A 24,604-nucleotide genomic window follows, 5' to 3' on the forward strand; every position below is an offset into this window, starting at 1 on the left:
CCAGCACGCACACTTCCCAGTTGCTCTGTTGCAGGGGAGGAAGCCCAAAAACAGAACATGAGAAGGGGCAAATGCACACCCTTCCCAGGTGACACCTGCCACACCGGATGACATCCTAGTTAGTGATGCCACTGAATTTGTATGGTGGTCGTGTCCAATTCCAATGCAGTTGGGACTGGTTCAGCTGTTGATCCTGCCCCTGGCATGGTTCCTGACAAAAGAAGGCAAATGTTCGTTCAGGACAAGGAAGGTGTCCATTTCTAAAGTGGTCTGCTGAACCTGAAGCAGTGTTACCACAAGAGGAAGAGAAGTCACCAGTGGGTGATTAGAAGATGTTGAGACTTCAGAATGCAGATTTAGTCAGGAAGCCTCATGGATGGCCCAGTGGCAGTCATGGTTTGGTGAGCGGGCACCGAGGAATTCTTTATTGACGTCTCCATAAGAGAGGACAACTTGAGGAGTAGTCCAGATGTATTTGCACCCATATGGATGACCAGTCCCAGGCTGTTCCCCAGCCTGGCCAACAGCCAGCACCCAGTCTCCTATACTTCACTCATATGACTCAGTGCTACCGGGGGGGGGGGGGGACCATCTGTGGTGGGCACTGAATAATGTCAAATGCCAGAGAACATAGCAGAACTTCAGCATGAGGTGAATGGTTCCGAAGGTGTAGCAAGAGGGAACCTTCCTGGGATGGACCATTCTCGAACACATTGCAACTGTGAACTACTTCATAGAGTTTCCAGAGCCTAGTATCAAGCCAATTCTGGGATCTTAATTTCCTTGCTCTCTTCTTTTTTTCTTCCAAGATGGGGACAGATGTACTAGCATGATGCAAAGGATGGATGGACACATGGCAAGGTGCTAAAAAATCATTACACTTTTTCCTACCTGTGGCAGTGCTGGCCCTGTTATTAGGTTTGTGTATCCCACTGTTACTAGACATCCACAACACGCTTTCCTTTGTTCTACATAAAACTATTAGCTGGTAAGGTGATCAGCAGTCATGGAAGTGGAGAGACAGAGACAAGGGTAACAGTGAGGTGCATGTTGCAGCAGAATCTAAAATCCCACCATTTTGGAATAACAGCCTAATGGGTCAGTGGGTGGTTTGGCTATGTTCTAGTACAGTAGATTCCAACTTTTGATCCTTCATTTTCTTTGGTCTTCAGATTCCACAAGTCTCAGTCAACTTGGGCAACAGTCAGAAATTACAGGAGCTGAAGTTTAAAACAACTGGAGGACCAAAGGTTGGGAACCACTGTTCTAGTCATTTCTCTAAAGCAGAGGCGAGGGGAAATTAGCCCCACCAGATGTTTTCGACCAGCTCCCAGAAGCCTCACCCAGGGCTGCAAGTGAATAAATGACTGTAGGAACTAGAGTCCAAAGCATCTGAAAGGCAAAAGAATCCCTGTCTGATGGTTAAAAAAAGCAGTAGCAGGACTCTGGTGGGTGTATCTGCAGCATCATATTATTCAAACCATCAACATCAACATGTTCTAGCCAATTTTTGCAAGGAAGCCGTCTCAGAAAGACACATAGCAATAATGAACAGAAGGGCCAACTTTTGTTTACCTAGCCCACATAACAGCTTTGTACATTTGAGAATGAGGAGGAATCTGGACTGTGTATACTTGAACACTGAGTATGCACAGCCTGAATTCAAATGATAGCAAGGTTCTCAAATCTCATAGAGATAACATTCCTAAAGGAGTTACCATTCTGCTTTGCTATTCCAGCCACAAACAGAAAAGAAATGGAGCCTTATGAACATGCAAGCTTAGCATATTTGATGCAGCAGGAGTGTTTATGGACTGACACCTACTATGGCAGATATCGTTTTTGTCAAGTGGTGAGAAGACTGAAAAAATATAAAAATATACAAGCATAACAGCAACCAGGACAGATGAGACCAAAGGCCTCTTTAAACCAGTCTTCTGTCCCCACAGTGGCCAATCAAATGCCCCAAAGAAAGCCCACAAGCAGAACATGCGTGTGATAGCATTCTTCCACTCATTTTTCCTAGCATTTGGTAGTGAAAGACAAACGCCTTCAAGTTGGGAGGTAACTTAGATCCATTGTCCATTATATGCCATTGGCAGCCTTGTCCTTCAGGCTGGGACAGTCATTCTTTGGTCTGAGCCGAAGGCAACTTATGTTAATCAGAACACAAAGGACACAATCAAGATTAATCCACACAATCTCTACTATTTTCAGTTTCTTATCCAGTTATTGTCATACTTGCAACTGCAGACGGTAAGTTCTGATGATGCACTCCAAAGAGCTACAGTGCCTTACATCTAACCAAGGGGAGTCCTCAGAGGTTGTTGGACTCTTACTCCCAGAATTCCTCACTCTTGTCTGTGCTTTGTTGGGGATTTTCGGAGCTGAATTCCAACATCCTAGGGATGCAAGGCTGGGAATCACTGCCTTGCACAAACCTTCCTCAACCAGGTTTCCTCCACATGTTTTGGAACAATTTCCATGACTTCACTCCACTGGCCTTGTTAGCTGAGAGTGATGGAGATTGTGGACCCAATGCTATCAGGTTTTGAAAGGCTGTTGTCAGTGGAACACACACAGCCATGCCTCCTCTGATGTACATGAGTGCTTTTGTGACTCTCTACAAACAACCAGTAATAAACGCTGCTTTAGTAGCTCTCAATGTAAAAGACTGTGACTGAATGACTGACTTAATGAACACATAACTACCTCCTTGTGAGTACAAGCTGCCAGCGTTGGTTATTTCAAGACCTCTTTTGAAAATAAAACAATTATGGCATATTGTCTGGCTTTTAAGAAACCTTTACAGAAAGCTTCTTGCAAAGAACAGTTCTTTCTAGCTGGGTCTGGGAAAGGAACTGGTTGCCCACTACTTACCGTGTTGCCAAGGTTGCGGAGACCAACGTGGCCAGAGCCCAGCAGAAGGGTATGATGTGTCTGGAGGAAAAGAAAACATGGGGATGGGTTGAAGCGCTTGCTGTTAACAGCTTAAATAAGAGGTTTAGATTGCCTTGTATCACCACATGTGGATGTGTTGAGACATTAACATTGAAGTGTACATCCACACACTGTCTCACCCCACTCAGTGGCATGATTATGAATGAACCATAAAGTTGCCTTACCCTGAGTCAACAGAATGGCCCATCTAATCTAATACTAGTGACAATAGTTCTTAGGGTTCAAGAAAGGGATCGTTTCCAGATCTACCTGGAGAAGCAGGGAACTGAACCTAGGGACTTCCCCATGCAAAGCAAGTAGTCCACTACAAACCTACAGCCCTTCCCACCAAAGTTCTCTTTAACACAGTTGTGGAGCTATCCCTCCTGTCCCATAAGCACAGATGTCTCACTAGTTTAGTGGCTGCTTCACTGTCATTACTGACCGAACTACCAGTTACCCAGTTCCAAATAAACAGACCTCCATTCCGACCATGACAAAGTTCCAACTTGTTACCTATCCATCTCAAGGGGATGACACTGAGCAAGTAATAGCAGTTCTGGTTTAAGTGCTAAAAATCACCCTCCTGGCCAGTTTTCTAAAACTGCAACCTGCAAGCTACATTCTGCATACCTTCCTCCTAACAGACTATATACCTATCCTTTCTTTAATCCAAGAATGGGAAACCTACAGCCCTTTAATACTGTTCAGTTTCACCTCCCAGCATCTCCATCTACCATGCCCAATGGTAAGGGATGATGGCAGCTAGAGTCCAACAATATATACAGAGCCACAGGTTCTTTGTTCCTGCATCTATTAGCTTTCCACTGATGGGAAGAAAGAGGAAGATTAGATAGCAAAGCCAATTGCCAAAAAAGGTGCTTTTAAACAGCTGTGCAGAGCAGAAGAGAGAATTTCAGCCCACTGAGATCCTCTTGTGAACTATCTTCTTTTAGACAGGTATTAAAATCACAGGAAGTCTAATGTCCTTTGCAGCTGGCTACTACAGCAAACAAAGAAAAAGGAAGGCTTATACAATAATACAGTAACACTGTCCCCCTTTCTGCTTCTCCGGATTGAAGGTGGTGTTAAATCTGAAAAGGTTTGAAGAGCTTTGCCCTAACGCATTGTGCTTCCATGTTGGCAAGTGGGACAATGTCGTCCTCTGCACCTGAGGGCCACAAGACAACTTAAAGACTACATAGAGCTCTGTCCTCTTAAACTCCTCGGGAGGAACAGCCTAGGTTATCTATCACAAACGCTAACAACAGCTGTGGCTTGAGAGAACTGCTTCACTTCAACATATGGTGGGGCCAGCCTGGTGTCCTCTAAGCCACCTTATAATCAAAGAAACCTGTGCAGTTACAAATGCTGGGGGATGGGGATGGCTTCAAATGGAGCCTTATCTCAAGAGATCCCTCTCTTCCCCCACCCCAGGCCAACATACATCTAGGGCTCTAACGTTGTCATGTGAAAAACAGATTCATCTAGTTACCTCATTGGTCATCAGTAGCAACCCCATCACTGCTGTGTGGACCACCGACTCTGAAATGTCTGCCACTCGGCCATGAAGCTCGCGCTTGGTGGCCAAGGTGCGGTGGAGCTTTTGGGGCAGTTCCACCAGAGTGGCCCCCGGAAGCCCTGGCATGGCTCCCCTTCCAAGTCAGGAGAGCAAGCAAGAGAGAGAGAGAGAGATGGCAAAAGAGCACGCTTCGCCGGACACTGTGACAAATGGAAAAAAGACGGCTGGGCCCTCCCACCTGTCCCCATAAGCCATCAGTTCATTAGCTGATCCGATTTCCCCTGGCTATTCCTGGTTCTTCTCATGGGGATTAATTAGCAGGAAGGACTACTTTGGGGAGCAGCGGCTGTTTGGATAACCATGGAGCCAGAATGGAAGTAAATGAAAACAAATACAGAGTATGGAGTGTGCCTAGGGTTACCACCTCCCTAGGAGACTCACGCCATCCTCTAAGCAAGGAAGGGCGAAGATATGGCATAAGGTGCATTGTGGTTGCTGCCCACCAAAGTGCTATGTACTAACTTCTCAGAGACCAATGGAAACGTCCCTCCCACTCTCTAGGAACAGCTGGCCTTTCCATAAGCCATGCCAAGCAGGTCAAGTTGAACAGCGACAATGCTCTGGAAGAGACGGCAAGAAAAACTGCCCACGTGGGAATTAATTAATAATTATACCTTGGGCAGGCATTAGATGGACAAGCATTTGATTTGATCGCGTTGCTCAGGAAACAAGAAGGTGTGAGTAGGGACTAGGGTAAGGGCTGATGTTTTACACCCAAGAGTGAGGCCTGGTAAACCAAACCTGGGTACACAGCAAGCCAATATGGGAGGCAAGGGAGACAAAATCTGGCAGATTCAAGGTAGTGTCCTCCTCTAGTCTCCCTTCCCAAAAGAGACAGATGACTTAGTATTATCTCTATGTATGCTGTTCTATGCATCTATTGCTATGGAAACGATGTCTTTTTATTAAGTTATCATAAAAAATAAAATAAAATAAAATAAATCTGTGTCTCCCCTGCTAATCTGCCTTGTGCTTCCCACATATTCTTTTTACAGCAAAACTAAGCTATATCATGTTTTTAACATAGAGACAGATTAACTGTTCTTCAATGTAAGCATACGTATATACTCAAATATAAGTTGACCTCAGGTACAAATTGAGGGCAGGCTTTGGGGCCAGTATTATGGATTTTGATACAACCCGTGGATAAGTCAAGGGTAAAACTTAAGGACATGGAATGAAGGATGTAAAGGTTGAAGCAAAGGAAAACCATGCCTACGAATGTAAAAAATTCTGGCAGGCATAACTGTGTTTATACTAAAGGCTGGATGGATGAGAGAGTAGAAAGTGGCCAGAGCTTCCAGGGCAGATTAAACTCTTGCCTTTCACTAGGGGATGGTTTTGTGTGTGTGTCTAGTCTGGAAACTTCAACTGGTACAGAATATGGTAGCCAGATTGGTTACAGGAACAACTAGGAGTGACCATATTACACCAATACTGAAATCACTCCACTGGCTGCCTATTCGTTTCCGGGCACAGTACAAGGTGTTGGTTATTACCTTTAAAGCCCTCCATGGCTTGGGCCCAACCTACTTAAGTGATCGCCTCCTTCTGTATAATCTGCCCCACACCCTCAGATCCTCTGGGAGGAATTCGTTGCAGTCTAGAAAGACCAGACTGACAGCGACCTCCCAGAGGACTTTTTCCGTGATCGCTCCCACTTTATGGAATCGCCTGCCGGACGAGATCCATCAAATTACCAACCTAGAGAGCTTCAAGAAAGCTGTCAAGATGGATCTCGTCAATTATTATTATTATTATTATTATTATTATTATTATTATTATGTGTGTGAATAAATTAAAATATAGTACTTACATTAATAATAATAATAATAATAATAATAATAATAATAATAATAATATTTATTTGTATACCGCCCTATGGGAAACCAATCCGGGCGGTTGACAACAGTAAAATATAAAATACAACAATTAAAAACACTTTATCCCTCCCCCCTTAAGACAGTATTAAACAGTATGACATATTAAAAACACAATATCAAAGCATAAAAACAGCAATTAAAAACTAAAACCCCTGATACATTGACTTGTGGATAAATTGACTCGGGTTTTTTGGGTCAATTTTTAACCTAAATTTCTAGACTTATACATGAGTATATACAGTAACTGTGTTTAAGACTGAGTTTTAAAATACGTACAGGTTTTATGCCAAAGGTCAATGGTATGCAGCAGTGTGTTTAAATAACAAAAAGGAAGGTTTTTCATTACTTTTGAACAACAGGAAAACAGGAATTGGTTTTTTTTAAATCAAACTATACTAATAATTAATTAGAAAGGCCTGGAACTTCACCCGTAACTAATTACTTTTTGAAAATGTATTTACAACCCCGGTGCATCCAAGTATTGGATGCAACAAACAGTGCCTCAAGAAGTTAAATCAAGGCTCCAGAAAACCCACACACCCAAGCAACAAGTGAAAGTTTGCACAGGGAAATGTGCAAAAGTGACTTCTTGTGGCAGTTATGCCACAACAAAAGCCTTCACCATGCAATCAAAAATTTATTAGAGAATGTTTGCACATGAAATGGCACACGGTATAGTACAGAAAGCTGCATGCCACAAGAAGTCACTCTGTGCTGTTCTGCACATGGTGGCAGGCACAGACTTTCTGCCCAGAAGTAAGGCTGGACAAATGCAGTCACCTCTTCCTAGGTCCCCTTGAAATTTTGATACAGAAAGGAACGTTAGCTCTTACCTGTGAGACGTTCATTTCCAATAGATAAGGATCAGACAACCTGGAACTTGGGTTGCTCCTCCCCATTCGCTCCTAGTAGGCAAGTCAAAATTGAAGAGGGTCATCCCCTGTATCTACATGAGGGAGCAACCCCTTCTTTGTCTTCAGTCGCTTATACAGCCTCAACAAGAAAGGGAAAAATACCAAGCAAGACAAGTTAGATTGAAGAAAGGTTAACGTAAGAAATCATCCACCTTCTGGCAGGCATCTGGGATAGAAGTGAACATCCCCAGGCAATGCCACCTCTTAGGAGGTTGGAGACCAGGTTTCTTGTATCATCTGCCACTCCTTGATTTCAGCTTTGGTCCCTGAGAGAATCCTCTATCCCACCAGCATTCCACAGGTGGGTAGGATGTTAGATCTTTATCTACTAGAAATTAACATTTCACAGGTACGATGTAATGTTCCTTTCCCCAGTAGATAAGGATGGCACATCTTGGAATTTGGGACTTGCCACAACCATCCCAATAAGGAGGCTATGCTGTGGGAAGGACAATTTCAGGCTTGCAACACTTGTTGAAGGACCTGCTTCCAAATAAAGCACCACCGACAGATTCTATTTTGCTGTGTCTGATGAAAGTGGAAGGTTATTTCCAAGTAGCTCTCCTATAGATCTCCCCGAGTGTGGCTCTGGTCATTCATGCTGCTGTGGTAGCTGTGTTTCTGGTGAAATAGGCTACAGTTCTGGTGGGCATCGGGACCTTCATCGATCTGTAGTCACTATGCATGCCTTTATCCATCTATTTAGAGTGCATTTGGAGACCTTCCTTCCCATGGACCGTTGCTGGAATGATACTAACAATGATTCCCAGGAACGAAACCTTTTGGTTCTCTTCAGGTAAATCTTGATGGCACTTTGCACATCGGGAATGTGCCATATTTTCTCTAGTTCATGGGTCAATCGTGGACAGAATGAGGGGAGGATCACCTCCTGCAATCTGTGAAAAGTGGAACTGACCTTGGGAATGAAGGTGAGGTCCAAGTATAGCACCACTGAGTCCGGCCTTATTGTGCACAAGTCCCTTCTGACTGACAAGGCTCCTGACTCTGAAACCCTGCAGGCTGAGGCAATGACCACCAATAACAACAGTCTCCAGGTAAGATGCTTTAGGGATGTCTCTCACAATGGTTCAAAGGGGGCCACTGTCAGCACCTTCAGCACTATATGCACGTTCCAGGAGGGAAACCTGCTGTTGATGGGGCCAAATTGGATATGCTCTTCATGAAGATTCAGACGTCAGGCTGTGATGTCACCTTTGCCTCTCGGATATGAGGCACAATAGATGTGATAGCCGCAACTTACCTTTCAATGGTGTTTGGTCTGAGCCCACAATCAATCTCATTTCATAGGAAGTCAAGCAGCGATGCCACAGAAAAGTACAAGTAGTCCATGTATTTTTGCTTGCTCCACCGATGGTCTTGCTGCTAGCATCGTATGTGTCCCTGGAAGGAACCTGTGTCAGAGTCAAAGGTTGAAGCCTCTTCCTTCCCCATATCCTCCATGTACCTAGATTTCCGCCCCTCCCACATTCTGGTAGACAAAGGCTTCCCTGGATCTCCATGTTCCCATGGGGTGGCAAGAATCAGGCCAGGTGGAAGAGGAGGACGATCAAACTGAGCAAGGAGAGGCAGGTTGGATAGGCAGAGAGGAGATTTCTTTTCTTTTCTTTTTTTGCAGAAGAGGTAAAGAGAAAAAGGGAGGACTGAAACAAAGGAAGGAATTATCCTTCAGGAGAGGAAAACAGAAAAAGATTGAAGACAAAGAGGAGGTTGCTCTCTTAAATCGATACTGGGGAGGACCCACTTCAATCTTGTCCTGCCCACTAGGAATGGGGAGAAGCAACCCAAGTTCCAAGATGTTCCATCCTTATGTACTGAGAAAGAAGATATGCTCTGTTTAACTTTAATTTAGGAATAGTAATGAAGTACATGGCCTTCCAGATGTTGCCACACTGCATCTTCTACCAGCCATCACTGCTAGCTACATGGCGTAGGGCAGATGAGAGTTGCACTCCAACAACATTTGGAAGGACACAACTTGCCCACTCCCACATTAACTCTCTGGGACAATCTACCGTCTCTTTAGCTGGCAGTAGTTGTCACACTTCTTTGGGAATAGGAGTACAGGTCAGAATGCACTAGGTTCTGTCTAGAGTGGCCATTATTTTAGACCAGGGTTAAGCAACTGTGGAAGGCTATGGGGTTGCATTAGCCCTTTTGGAGCTCTTTGAAGGCTGTGCCTACTCCTAGAAAAAAAAATTACTGTATATACTTGACTATAAGTTGATCTCAAAATTGTAGATTTTGATATGATCCATGGATAAGTCAAGAGGGCCCTTTACAGGGGCTTGTAACAAAGGGGGCTTTAGGGGGCTGTAAAAAAAGGATGTCAAGGGTGAAGCAAAGAATAATAATGCCAAAGAACATACAAAATTCCAGCAGGTAGAACTATTTGAGCTCACAGTAAAGTCTGGATGGATGAGAGAACAGAGGGGGTCAGTGCTTCGGGACAGATTGTGATCTTCCTTTCACCAGGAGATGGTTCCTCTCTTTAATAAGAGTTAAAGTAGAGTATTTACACTGACCCGTGGATAAGTCGACACAGGCTTTTTTGACTAAAATTTCTAGATGTTTACAGGAGTATATATAGTATTTTCCCCATCCAAATATCATTAGGGTCTAAATTGGCTAGAAGGGGCTCAGAATGTGGCAGAAACGCCCCCTTGTGAATTTTGGTTTTTTGGAGGGTGCAAGGGGCCTCCAAACATGAAGATAATGCCCTCTTTGCCTCCAAAAGTGCATTTGGAGGCATTCTGGAGCAAAAAAAAATTGGAAAAAAAATATTTTTGACCCCTGGGGAGCACATGTGGCCTGCAGACTGCACTTTGCTCATCCCTGTTTTAGGCTATCTGTATGCATGCAATGCCCCATCTTGGAGAACCTCTCACCAACCCTACTGCAGCCAGCTGAAAATAGGAAGGCAACCAGAAGCAGGAAACCCAACTGAAGGGTAGCAAAGCAGAGCACACAGGTTTGCCTCAGACAATGAGTAAGCTACAACTGGCCCTATAGGTGACATCCTACAGGGAAGGGAAACATCCTTCCAGGGAGGAAAAACCTACCACAGGGATGAGAGGGTCTCCATCAGACACAGCACCACAGGGACAGAAAGCTCAGGCTTCATCAATGAAAATCAGCTGTGAATGAGATCCAAAGGTCTCAAGATGCAGCTACAATGTAGGTTTGAATCAGGAGAAAACACATAACAATTTGTACCAAAAGAATGTTGGCTTGTGAAAATGCTTAGAGAAATCTATGGCTGATGTAACACTATCCCTCAACTTCCTGTTGGATCAATGGCAGATAAATCCATTTGAGTGTGTCTAACACAGATGAGCCACTTAAAACCAACTCAGCTGCTGTGGCATTCTTCGCACAAACTCATTACAAGGAAGAATGGGAATTGTAGTGGTTACATATTCTGATAGCGCAGAGATGGAAGCCTTTGGGCCTACTGTTAGCTTTATTATTGGCCACAATGTATAAGAATGATAGGAACTGGATGCCAAAGTATCTGGAGTGCCCAAAATTCTCTACCCCTCTATTAGAGATATTCAAGCCACCTCCCAGTGTGACAATTCCCAAGATTCATTTGTGTTCATGTCTGTGCATGTGTCTGAGAAGAACATGAACCAAAGTTGTTTAACGGAAACTGACAGCTTATACGTTAACCAAAGAACCCTTCCACCATTCCCAGGAAGCACATTCAAAAGAGACCAGGAGTTCATCTAACCCAGCATCCTTCACAGCAGCCAGCTGATATGTCTCCAGAACAGACTTACTTTTGGTCTATAGATCCCAGAATCCCCATCTAGCAAGGCCACTGGTCATGTAAGCTAGGGATTCCAGGATCTGAAGTCCCCCCAAAAAACCCACACATAAAAACAAAAAAGCAAAACTCAGTCCAGTCCTAAGACAAGTCATGAAAGTAAAAGCCTTACCTGGCTGGCCTTCCCCAATATTTGGTATTCAAAGGAAGACTGACTGAACAAACAGGTTCCAGTCTGCCATTCTGGCAGACAACTAACAGAACATAGTGGAGAAGGTGTGGTCCTCCAATTGTTGCACAACTGCAAATCCCATCAGCCAGCACTGCCAATTGGGAGGGATGATAGGGCTTCAAGTCCAGCAATGTCAGGAATGTGACATGTTTCCTGCCACTACAATTAGGCCTTTCAAGAATCTGTCTTATCTCTCTTTAAGCCAACTAAACTAGCATCCATTGCTTTGTCTTATGGCATCAAGTGCACAAAGTCAGCTTTGTAATTAAACCTACAAAAATTATTAACCAGTGATTTATTTATTTTAACTAACTTGCCCTAGGTCTAAAATCCTGAATTTTCATGATAATCACAGCAGAAACTCTGATACTACCCTCAGGAGCAGACTAGTTAAAAACCAAACCCAAAAAGGAATTCCACAAGTATCCTAGAAAAATAACACTAGACAGCAGAAATGTGCCCCCTCTCTGCCATCCTGGCCACTCACTCTTCAGCACGGAATTCTCTATCACCAAAGCCTGGAAAAGTTACTTTAGTACAATTACAACTCCCAGATTCCCAGCCAGAATGGCTCATGGCAATTCTAGGGCTTGGAAGTTTAAAAAGTAACTTTTGAAGTCTGTCCATCATCTGTGGCTAAAGTGGACAAAGTGTTATCTTGGGCTCCATTTTTGTTGCCCCAAAGTTCTGCTGAAGCCCTTCAATGCCTTACTTTCTTTAAAAAAAAATCAGCATAAGTTTGGGGAAATTTTTACAGAACTTGACCCCCTCGACATATTAAAGTACATGAAAGTACTGTCAACTTAGAAAGGGGTGTGTATGTGTGTTTTGGTCTGCCAGTGAGAATCCTTAAATTCTAGTACCATGAGGCAAAAACGTTATCTCAATCTTCTACATAGCATCGATGATGTCATAACAGAAAACCTGTTTTTAGACTGCAGCTCTCATAAGCCCTATCTAGGCTAGTGTATATGTGATGCAAGTTGCAATCCTGCAACATCTGAAAGACCACATATCCCCCATTCCCATAATAATCCCTGGAGCCCTCCATCCCCTGATGGTTTAGATTAAGGGGCACCCTCATCCATTTCTTACAGTGGTTGCCTTCTCTTCCAGTTTGCTTGGAACAGGGGTTTTGCTCTGGGGTGGGCTTGTCGATAGTAGGTGGTCTTGAGAGCAAGCGTATTCTGTAACTTGTGGGTCTATGGGGCGAGTCCTCAGGCAGCCTTCTGTGCAGACTGACAGCAGCGTGGCAGCAGGCCTTCCATCCAGCCCAGTGGTGATGTTGACTCTACGGAGTGAAGAACTCCTCTTCATGGCCAGGGCACCCAAGCCAATCTTGTGGATACAAGAGGGGCTCCGGTCCCGAAGGGCCAGCCGGTTCAGTGCGGTGTTCAGCTGCTCCTCCCCATGGTTGCCAGCTTGGCTTAAGTCACCAATGCTGATAGATTTGGAGCGGAGCAGGTTGCTTCTTCTTTGGTCAGAGTCTGGTCCACCAAGAAGAACCCCGGGCGTCATGGTGAAGGAGCTGCTGCCAGAGATGGTGGCAGCCTGAGGGCAGCTGGGTACTTTGAGAGCATGGTCTGCCTTGATTGGGCCTCGTCGGGAGGCAGAACCACGCAGCACGTCACTATGCTTTGACGCCCTGCCTCGGTCCAGTTCAAGCTTCTTGCCTCTGTCGTCGAGAGGGCTTGGCCGGGGTGGCAAGGGCCGAAGCTTGGAAGGACCGGAGAGTCCATTGGAGATGGAGGAGGAAGAGCAGCAGCCACGGTGTTCTTGACTCGGGGTTCGATGTGCATTTGGAAGTTTGTTGTTGGCTTTTGGCTGAGAGGTGATGACTGCTTGTTCTCTAGCCCGGCTCAAGCGGTGCTCAGATGCTTGGGGCATTGTGGAGAGAAGGGACAGAAAAGCCCTACAGAGAAAGAAGTGAAAAAAGAAACATGATCATTGCCCCTTTAAAAAGTTAGGTCCAAGCATCAAGAACATGGCTTCTTGTGTAACCCCCATCCCCTTTCCAATTTTATTTTTTAAAAGTCTTTTACAGTACCTGAAAAACTGGCATATATTCAAAAATATACATCTTGTCTTGTATTTGAGGATCTCAGCGTGATGTACAATGAAACTGATTTTAACAGTGTCAAACAGGAAGAATGATTTCTTTTGCAAGAAAAAAAATTAAGCAATCTTGCAAGTAAAAACAAGACAGTTTAAAGTAAGTTAAAACAATCTGAGATCATTTGAAACCAAGCACACATAAAATTTTTGATTAATTCAACTGACCACAAAGGCTCTAGTTAAACATATCTATCAAGCAGCAGAAAGCCAAGGCCCTTGCCCAAGGATGGTACCCACCTCTCACAAGCCAAGAGACTTGTTGCCTGGCCAGGCCCTGGTTCAAACCTCACAGAGGTGGCTGACTGCAAGAGGCCTTCCCTCTGCATTTGCCCTGCAAAACAAAATGCAAAGTGGGACTCATCACTGGCTCTGCCTGTATTCCAAGATGCTTAACCAAGAAGATTCACATCACAGTGAAAGCTACAAACTAATTTCAGTGTTAGGTCTACCGATAGTTTTGTTGTTGTTTTGTGCCTTCAAGTCATTTCCAGTTTATGGTGACCCTATGGGAAACCTATCATGGGGGTTTCTTGACATGTTTCTTCAGAGAGGGATTACCATTGCCATCCTCTAAAGGTGAGGGAGTGTGACTTGCCCAAGGCCACCCTGAAGGGCTCAGCAGGGATTCAAACCCTGGTCTTCAGAACTAATCCAACACTCAAACCCCTACGCCACACTCAAGACATATCTCTAATCACAGAATCCTAGAGTTGGAAAAAACCCCAAGGGCCATCCAATCCAACCCCTTGCCATGCAAGAACACACAACCAAAGCATCCCCAAGAGATGGTCATCCAGCATCTGTTTAAAAACCTGCAAAGGAGACTCTACCACTCTGCGAGGCAGCATATTATTCCACTGTCAAATAGCTCTTACTGTCAGGAAGTTTCTCCTAATATTTAGGTGGAATCTCTTTCCCTGTAGTTTGAATCCATTGTTCTGTGTCCTATTCTGTGGAGCAGCAGAAAACAAGTTTGCTCCATCCTCAATATGACCATCCTCAATATGACAGTATTGGGGAGATAGTTATCAAATTTGCAGATGACACCAAATTAAGAGGAGTAGCTAATACTCCAGAGGACAGGGTCAAAATTCAAAAGGACCTAAATAGACTAGGAAGCTGGGCCAAAGCTAACAAAATGAAATTCAACACAGAGAAATGTAACGTACTGCACTTAGGGTGGAAAAATGAAATGCACAGATATAGGATGGGGGACACCTGGCTGAATGAAACTACATGTGAAAAGGATCTGCGAGTCCAAGTAGACCACAAGTTGAACGTGAGTAACAGTGCGATGCAGCAGCCAAAAAGGCCAATGCAATTTTAGGCTGCATCAATAGAAGTATAGTGTCTACTCTAGATCAAGGGCTGTCTGACAGTGGCACACACTCCCTTGGAGTGTAGTGGAGTCTCCTTCCCTAGAAATCTTTAAACAGAGGCTTGATGGCTATCTGTCGGGGATGCTTTGATTGAGATTTCCTGCATGGCAGGGGTTGGACTGGATGGCCCTTATGGTCTCTTCCAACTCTACGATTCAAGGGAAGTAATAGTGCCACTCTATTCTGCTTTGGTCAGGCCTTATCTGGAATACTGTGTCCAGTTCTGGACACCACAATTCAAAAAAGATGTTGAGAAACTGGAGTATGTCCAAAGGAGGGCGACTAAAATGATGACGGGTCTGGAAACCATGTCCTATGAGGAACACCTCAGGGAGCTGGGGATATTTAGCCTGGCAAACCTCCTCTGAAGAAATCTTGTCAAGTAAACCTCACGATCAAGTTGTTTTAGGGTCACTATAAGTTGGAAACAACTTGAAGGCACACAACACAGACACAGAGAGAGCATAAGGAGGTGGGTATGTTTAGCCTGGCGAAAAGAAGGTTAAGAGGTGATCTGGGTGATATGATAGCCCTGTTTAAATATTTGAAGGGGTGTCATGTTGAGGATGGAGCAAGTGTCTTTTCTGCTGCTCCACAGAATAGGACCCGGAACAATGGATTCAAAGTACACGAAAAGAGGTTCCAACAAAACATTAGGAAGCACTTCCTGACAGTAAGAGCAGCTCAGCAGTGGAATATGCTGCCTCAGAGTGGTGGAGGCTCCTTCTTTGGAGGCTTTTAAACAGATGCTGGATGACCATCTGTTGAGGGTGCTTTGTGTGCGAGTTCCTGCGTGGCAGAATAGGGTTAAACTGGATGGCCCTTGGGGTCTCTTGCAACCCTACGTTTCTGTGGTTCCATTAGGTATGGTCTCACAGCCTGATGTTTCTCATGGGCAGCTGTGAGTAGGGAGAATCTATTTTATTATAGGCTTTAAAACTGTGAGTAATGTATGAGCTGACTTTGTGAAAGAAAAGGTTTCCCTAGAATCATAGAGTTGGAAGAGACTGCAAGGGCCATCCAGTCCAACCCCCTGCCATGCAGGAAATCCAAATCAAAGCATCCCCGACAGATGGCCATCCAGCCTCCATTTGAAGACCTCCAAGGAGGGGGCCTCCACTACACTCCGAGGAAGGAGTGTGTTCTACTGTGAACAGCCCTTACTGTCAGGAAGGTCCTCCTAATGTTGAGCTGGAATCTCTTTTCCTGCAGCTTGCATCCATAGCTCCGGGTTCTAGTCTCTGGAGCAGCAGAAAACAAGCTTGCTCCCTCCTCAACATGACATCCCTTCAAATATTTAAACAGGGCTATCATATCACCCAGATGACGCCATACTATTAGCAGAAAACCCCACAGACCTAGAGCAACTGCTAAGGAAAGTCAAAGAAGAAAGTGTAAAGGCAGGCTTACTGTTGAACAAAAGGAAAATAAAAATAATGACCACAGAAGATATCTGCAAATTGAACTTAGACAATGAGGAAATAGAAATAGTAAAAGAGTTCCTGTACCTTGGATCAAACATAGATCAGAACAGGGATGGCAGTCAAGAACTCAGAAGAAGGCTGGGAATGGGAAGGGCAGCTGTGAAAGAACTAGAAAAGGTCCCCAAGAGCAAAGACACACAACTAATCAGGAAAGTGAGAATCGTACAAGTAGTTGTGCTCCTCATGGCCGAGAGCTGGGCGATGAGAAAATAGGTTTATTTGAGATGTAGTGCTGGAGAAAAGTGCTGAGGATCCTGTGGATCATGGCCAAAAAGACAAACTGATGGGTCCTAGAACAGATCGACCTTGAAATTTCCCTGGAAGCAAAGATGACTGAACTGAGGCTGTCGTACTTTGGGCACGTCATGAGAAGACGTGACTTATTCAAGAAAACATGCTAGGAAAGGTGGAAGGAATGAAAGAGAGGAAGACCACAGTTAGTTGGATGGACATCAGGGAGGCCATGAGCATGAATCTGCAAGAACTGGGGAGAGTAGCGGAGGATAAGGAGTACTGGAGATGTCTCATCCACAGGGCAGCCATGGGTTGAGAGTGACTTGAGGGCAGCTAACAACAACAACATCTCTGTTATTATAACTCCCCCATCCCATGCCACAGACCCTCTTGCTTCATAAGGGAGAAGTCCCACAACTCTTACACAGGACGTTCAAGCCTCTTCTAGTGGCCTAGGCATGTCTCAGCATTGGAATAATCCAGTTTGACATTGCTTTAATGGTACTGCAACAAACTACCACTCCCAGAATTATACCACCTGGAGCCATGGCCATTGAAGCAGTGTCAAATCGGGTTATTCCCACACTGATGATACAACCCTCAACACACTCAAGCCCCACACCAGGAGTCTCTCCTCACAATGAGGACCCCTATGGACCCTCTTCTAAGACTTACCTCTCTGGGACATATTAAAACAAATGATAGTACTTGCTCATAAGGAACCATTGGAGGAGACTTGCCCATAAGGATACATAGGAGACTATTTGTCCATAGAGAAAGAATGGAACATATGTGCCCATAGGGAAACATTGGGGAACGCTTGTTTCGTAGAGGAGCACTTGCCCATAGAGATACATAGAGGAGCACTTGCCCATAGAGAACCACTGGAGGATACTTGCCCATAGGGAAACGTAGGAAAAGGCTAGCATACATAGGGGGAAGCTTGCCCACATAGGCTGAATTCACACTGGGCAAATAACCCGGTTTGGCATCGCTTTAACTCTTTTGCTGGCCCCGAGGCCAGGGCCCAGAGCAGACCCTGGTTGAGGACTATGGAATTCTGGGAGTTGGAGCCTGTTGTGGGGCCCAGAGCAGACCCTGGTTGAGGACTATGGAATTCTGGGAGTTGGAGCCTGTTGTGGGGCCCAGAGCAGACCCTGGTTGAGGACTATGGAATTCTGGGAGCTGGAGGCTGTTGTGGGGCCCGGAGCAGACCCTGGTTGAGGACTATGGAATTCTGGGAGTTGGAGTCTGTTGTGGGGTCCAGAGCGGAGCTCCCGCTGAACTCTGGACCCACAACAGACTCCAACTCCCAGAATTCCATAGCCTCGGGTCAGAAATAAGAGTTAAAGCGGGGCCAAACCGGGTTATTTCTCCAGTGTGGACGCAGCCAGAGACGCCCTAATGCTACTAATAGCGCCCTCGCTCTCCACCTCCTTCTCCTCCTCCTCCTCCGCAGCTCCTTGTCCAGCTCCAGGGGGCTCCCCACATCGTTCGGCGTTGCCCTCTCCCACAATAACCCCGGAGTGGCTCCGGGGCGCTCCTTCTCACCTCCTCCTCCTCCGCGACGCCATGGCAACAGCCAACTCCTGCCGGAGGACCGGGCGCCATCTTTGTCCCTCCTCTTTCCCTTGGCTTATGCCCGGCCGACCTCGGCTTCGGGCGGCCCCACTGCGCATGCGCAAGCGCCACAGTTCTCTTGAGCGCCGACGGCGCATGCGCACGCTCCAGGCCTTTCGTCGCCCGCGTTAGACGTCACAGGGAGCCGCTGGAGGCCTGTGGTTGCCATGGAAACAAACAAACAAAGCAACAGGCCTCAGGGCTTGCGGCCTGTTGTTTATCTCCATCTTCCCTCCCTTCCATGGGCTGCCCTACTAGTTGTGTGATGTGAATGTGATAGCCCTGAGTGTGTGTGTTAGTGATTAAACATGCCTCTGAGCATGGGCAGAGCACCTGATCAGTTGGCATCCCTGCCCTGTCTTCCAAGAGTTTTGTTTTGTGGCTCTCTTGTTCATTCTCTTTTCCATTGCCATCCATACTGCAGAAATAATCCAGTTTGGCACTGCTTCTAACTGCAAGGCTCCCTGCGATGATGGGATTCTGGGCACAACAAACCACCAAGCCCAGAATTTCATGCATGGAGCCCTGGCTGCCGGTAAAAGCAGTGTCTCAACATGTCACAACAAACTACAATTCCCAGGATTCCCTGGTTTGACAGGGGAATTGCCTCCACGCTTCCAGATCACAGCCCCAGAGGATGAGTCTACAACAGCATATCAGTGTTGCCAGTTTAAGTCCACTTCTTCAGCTGCATTTGGATTTAATAATGATAACAACAATGGTGATGATGATACAGAGATAGATCTTGTAGCGCCTTTGAGTCTCACTGAAAGAAAAGTTGGCAGCATGCGCTTTCCTAGACTTAAGCCTACTTCCTCAGATGCATGGGAATTGTAGTTCATTGTGGCACGAGCTCTTTCTCATAAAACTACAATTCCCAGGGTTCCCTGGCACTGAGGCAGAGCAGCTAAAGCGGTCTCAAACTGGATTATTTCTGCAGTATGGATTGGACCTTGAGCATTTTTAATAACTAAGGTCCAAAACACACTGCAGAAATAATCCAGTTTGTGACCGCTTTAACTCTCCTGGCTCAGTGCTAGGGAATCCTGGGAATTGTAGTTTGTTGTGGCACCAGGGCTCTTTCTGATAGAGAAGGATCAATGTCTCACAAAACTACCATTCCCAGGGTTCCCTGGCACTGAGACAGGGCAGCTAAAGCGGTCTCAAACTGGATTATTTCTGATGCGTGTCTTGGACCCAACTCAGGCTGCATCTTCACTCCAGAGACAATCAGTTTCGTACTGTTTTAGCTGCCATGGCCCAGTGCTATGAAATCCTGGGATTGTAGTTTGTCGTCACACCAGAGTTTGCTGAGAGAGAAGGTTAAATGTCTCAGAAAGCTAGAATTCCCAGGATTCCCTAGCACTGAGCCAGGGCAGTTAAAGGGGTGTCAAACTGAATTATTTCTGCAGTGCGGTTGCAGCCAAACACGTTTCTATTTGGAACAAAGCTTCCTGGACCCCCTTCATGTCAAAATAAATATCTTTAAAGGACTGAAAGATTCTTTGTTTGGTTTTAATGGTAATTTTGAGAGTTGAAATAAGTTACAATTATTTTTATTCAATTAGAGTTACGTTTATTTGCAAAAGATCCGCCATATTAACATTACGGGGACTTTTGGGGGATTTTGACTGAATATTCGGTGTGATGGGGGGATTTGGTGGGTTTGGGTCAAAGGTTTGGGGAAACATCTTCAAGGCTTGTTGGCAACACTGCAGTCAGGAGGGCCTTAGGCTTCTTAGCTGACAAGGGGAAATGCAGAGGGAAAGCACTGCAGATCAAAGCCAGAGAAGGATGGACCTGCATGCTAAAGTGAATCTTCACCACCAACAGCAGTATCAGTCTACTGTCCATAGTGGCCATAGCCAGAGTGGACACCCTTCACTTGAACGGTCACTGTCTACAATTTCTCTGGCCGGGAGCTTAATGGAGAGGAGCCAGCCTTTTGCCGCCAAGACCCACGGAGAGAGACTGGCCAGACTGAGGACCAACGCACAGGACCTCCTGCTTCACGCCTCAGCAGCGCAAGAAACGTCCCACGGAGAAACTTCCGGAAGACCGCCACCGCAGACATGAGAGAGAGAAGGCCACCTTTTGCCACCAAGACCCATAGAGAGAGACTGGCCAGACTGAGGACCAACGCACAGGACCTCCTGCTTCACGCCTCAGCAGCGCAAGAAACGTCCCACGGAGAAACTTCCGGAAGACCGCCACCGCAGACATGAAAGAGAGAAGGCTGCCTTTTGCCACCAAGACCCATAGAGAGAGACTGGCCAGACTGAGGACCAACAAGCAAGACCTCCTGCTTCACGCCTCAGTGGCACAAGAAAGGTCCCACAGAGCCACGTCCGGAAGACCGCAGCCGCAGAAGGAAACATGAGTGAAAAAAGGCCGCCTTTTGCCGCTGAGACCCATGGAGAGAGACTTGCCAGACTGAGGACCAACGCGCAAGACCTCCTGCTTCACGCCTCAGTGGTGCAAGAAAGGTCCCACAGAGCCACGTCTGGAAGACCACAGCCGCAGAAGGAAACATGAGTGAAAAAAGGCCGCCTTTTGCCGCTGAGACTCATGGAGAAAGGGACCAAGTATTAATGCACAAAACTTCCAGCTTCATGCCTCAGCCGCGCAAGGAATGTCCCATGGCACCACTTCCGGAAGACCGCTGCCGCAGAACGAAACATCAGAGAGAGCAGACTTTATACGCGACAACGGCCGTGGCACGCTTTCTCCTCCTGAAGCGGGACGCCAGGACACCCCTCTGAGCCTCTCGCGGGTCACGTTCGACTGACAGGAGCCATAAACCGTAGAGGGCTGAAGCGCGGCCGTCGATTCGTCGCGGGGTTCCTAGAAGAACGGATTCATAAGTCGAAGGAGCCACCAACTGTGGTGAATGGAAGATGGATCTGACTAATGAGAAGGCAGCTGGAGCTCAGCCAATCGCGCGAGGGCTGGGGAATTTAAATCAGTTGTCAGTTGGCTGACAGTTGGGAGTCTGTTGTCAGTTGGGACTGTAGACTCTTGAGGGAAGGTTCTGTCCAAATAGGGCTTTGGGTTAATAGAGTTCCTGAGGGAGCTGGAAATTGGGTTTTAGAGTCTGGAGGAAAGGACTTGGGTCACAGACTCTAGAGTCGAGAGTGCTGTGTTGTGTACCTTGACGGCTGTTGATAGACAGCCTGTGGGGCTGGGACACTGAAAGGGGAAATTGATTGACAACACTAAGGAAGACAACAACAACCAGTTTTGAAACAATTTTATGTATTCCATTTTGCTGTTCAATAAACGTTTGTTGTTTCAAACCTCACTTGGCTTCTGTTGACCTCAGAGACAGCAACGCTTCCTGCATTTTAAAATCTTTTGGTGGTCCGGTGGAAGCTGGCTAGATATATAAACCTCCACATACATATTATTTTGGGGTAGTGGTGGGATAAAAACAATCCCTCAGGACTGCCAGCATCCAGAGTTAGTTTTAAGGTGAAGGTTACCTGGACAGGGCCTTCACACCGATGTTAAAAATATATATATATCCACCGTCTAGGATTCAGCTCAAGCACAATATACCTAGTTGTGCTACGAATCTCTTATATAAAGTTGTATTTCGTATATGTATTTATCTTATCAGGTTTTTTGGGGGGGGGTTGTGGGTTTTTTGGGTTATGTGGCCACCGTTCCCTTCCCTTTTTGTGTTAGGTCTCTTTAGATTGTAAGCCTATGGCCCAACAGGGAACCGTCTAATTAAAAATGATAATAATTGTAAGCCACTCTGAGAGTCTTTAGGGCTGAAGAGCGGAGTATAAATACCACAACACAAATAAATAAATGTTTTAGAAGAGTTTGTTCCTGACGTTTCGCCAGCATCTGTGGCTGGCATCTTCAGAGAATGCTGGCATAGAAGAGAGTGGGATATATATATATATATACACACACACACACACACACACACACACACACTGTGTGACCCTGTGTTGGGAGGAGTGATTTCCATGTTAATCTGTGTAATGTTCTGTTGTTGAATGGCAAGGCCTCAGGGTGGGAGGATATGCAAAGAGGATTTGTGTCTGTGTCAGAATGCACAGGGAAGCCATTGCAATCCACAAACACCTGGACAACTTCAACAGGAAAGGGGGGGGGGGACCCTTAAAGTTAGCAAAGTTGGGCTCCCAATCCTGAAAAACACTAAAATCAAGACCCAGCAAATATAAATGAAAACCATCCAAGATGAGGGTTTCCCAGCAGACAATGGATCTCTAATTAGACGGATACAAATCCTCCTTGCATAGCCTCCCACCCTGAGGCCTCTCAACAACAGAACAATACACAGATTTTCTTGGCAAGCATAGGTTTTCCATTGCCGTCCTTGGAGGTTGAGAGAATGTGACATGCCCAAGATCACCCCAGTGGGTTTCCTTGGCCAAGCAGGGATTACTCTACAGATTGTTTTAAAAAGTTAACTGAGTTAAAGAGTCAAACAATTCCTTGTCAAACCCGCTCCCTTAACTTGTGAGGCAAATCCAAACAAAAATCCATCAGTGATTCCTTTATTGGCCAACCAAGATGCACAATATACTTGTTGCAAGCTTTCAAAGCTCCATAGAGCTTGCAACAAGTATATTGTGCATTTTGGTTGAACAATAAAGGTATCACTAATGGATTTTTGTTCGTATTTGTTAAATGGCCAATACAGCTACCCCTGCATGTTTTCTGTATTGTGAGGCAAGTCTTTCAGATCTAAGTAAGCTTCTCACGATGAAGCTAGGGAGCTTCACTTTGAGAAAAGATTTGGCGTCTCCCCTAGAGATCTGCTCTCCAAACTCAATCCCAAATTACCTTTGGGATTGAGTTACAGATGGAAGGCTACATGCTGTTCTCTGTGTTTCTCGGCCAGTTCCCTTCTTCCATCCTGAAATACATTTGTGTCTTTGCAAGTTGTAAGCTGATCGCCTGTATCGCTTTGCAAAAACCCACTCATATCAGTTCTCACATTCCCCTGTATTGTGTGCTTCATCTCAGTTTACCAAGATAAGGAGGACAATCCCAAGCCTGCCCAAGGCATCAAGCTTTCCAGACCTAAACAAAAATTAAAGTGAAAACAGTACCAGAAGAAAAGTACTGTACAGTAACTTTAATAGAAAGAAAAGCAGAGGAAAACTACAACGAACATGGACTAGGCTAGGCCCCATCCAGACACAGGGAGGAAATCGGGATTGATTTGGTGAGGCATAGAGACTTAAGAGACTAAGGTGGAAAACTGGGCACAATCATTCAGTTCGAGACCGCTTTAACTCCCTGTCTCAGTGCTAGGGAATCCTGGGAACTGTAGTTTGTGGTGGCACCAGAAGGCTAAATGCCTTCAATAACTACAGTTCCCAGAATTCCCTAGCATTGAGCCAGTGCAGTTAAAGTGGTCTCGAACTGGATTATTTCTACAGTGTGTTTTGGACCTAAGCTACAAATTCACATGCCCTTCCATCAACGGAAAAACGGATTGTTAAGGCCGCTGAGTTAGCCTAAATGAACAAATTAATATTGGTTCTAAACAAACCAAACTAAACTTTTTCAGCCATAAGAAATCTGATGTTGTAATAATCTGTGACTATGGTTATTAGTAATTTTAATAGGATTATTTAATTGCATCTGTAATGGTAGAATAATATTTTAATCGTTTGTTGGATTGCAGTCAGGATGTGGCCGGGGGGGGGGGGGTCAGAGCCTTACTTGTATGCCTTCTTTTCTTCTCTTCTTTCTTTTTCTTTCATTCTTCCTTTCTTCTGCTCCTTTATCTTTGATTATATATTATTTTGATGGTAAATTAGACCGTTCATACCAAAAATTAATAAAGTAAATCCTCAAGACACGTTAAAAATATGTTAAAATATGGCATGTTAAAGTCAATCTTCAAGACATGTTAATTTCAGATTAATTTTTATTAATTTAAAGGCAATCCTCAGATGAAGCTACAACTCTGGAGACCTAGGTTTGATTCCCCACTCAGCCATGAAACCCACTGGGTGATCTTGGGCAAGTCACATACTCTCAGCCTCAGTGAAAGGCAATAGCAAACTTCCCCTAAATGAATCTTGACAAGAAAATTCTTTAGGGTTGCCAAAAGCTGGAAACGACTTGAAGGCACATAACAACAACAAATGTCAGTCTGCATCAAATTCACTTGGTGGTCATAATAATAATAATAATAATAATAATAATAATAATAATAATAATAATAATTTTATTTGTATTAGGCCTGAGAGAGGCAAACTTGTGTACAAACAAAAACAAACAGCTTCATTTATATACCGCTTCATACTGAACTAACAGTGTCTAAGCAGTTACAACTGTAAGCTAATTGCCCCCAACAATCTGGGTCCTCATTTTAGCGACCTCCTCGGAAGGATGCGAACCTGCGTCAAGCTTGAGCCCTTTAGCTGGTATTGCCAATG

At 45.2% G+C, this 24,604-nt stretch overlaps 1 protein-coding gene across 1 annotated transcript in view; it reads right to left on the reverse strand.

Moving 5' to 3' along the window:
• USP21 (ubiquitin specific peptidase 21) overlaps positions 1-18,207 on the reverse strand; it is a 34,515-nt gene extending 16,308 nt beyond the window's left edge. The window contains exons 1-4 of the mRNA XM_089483831.1: positions 18,102-18,207; positions 13,691-13,784; positions 12,434-13,250; positions 2,881-2,940 (exon numbers count right to left, since the gene is read on the reverse strand). Coding sequence (XP_089339957.1) covers positions 2,881-2,940; positions 12,434-13,250; positions 13,691-13,779 — 966 coding nt within the window. The 5' untranslated portion in view covers positions 13,780-13,784; positions 18,102-18,207. The remainder of the gene's footprint in view (positions 1-2,880; positions 2,941-12,433; positions 13,251-13,690; positions 13,785-18,101) is intronic.
• Between the last annotated feature and the right edge of the window lie 6,397 nt (positions 18,208-24,604).

Source organism: Sceloporus occidentalis, unplaced genomic scaffold, assembly GCF_023333645.1.
Source record: "Sceloporus occidentalis isolate IW3139 unplaced genomic scaffold, rSceOcc1.0.p SCAF_20, whole genome shotgun sequence".
In the NCBI taxonomy this organism is placed as follows: Eukaryota; Metazoa; Chordata; class Lepidosauria; order Squamata; family Phrynosomatidae; genus Sceloporus; species Sceloporus occidentalis.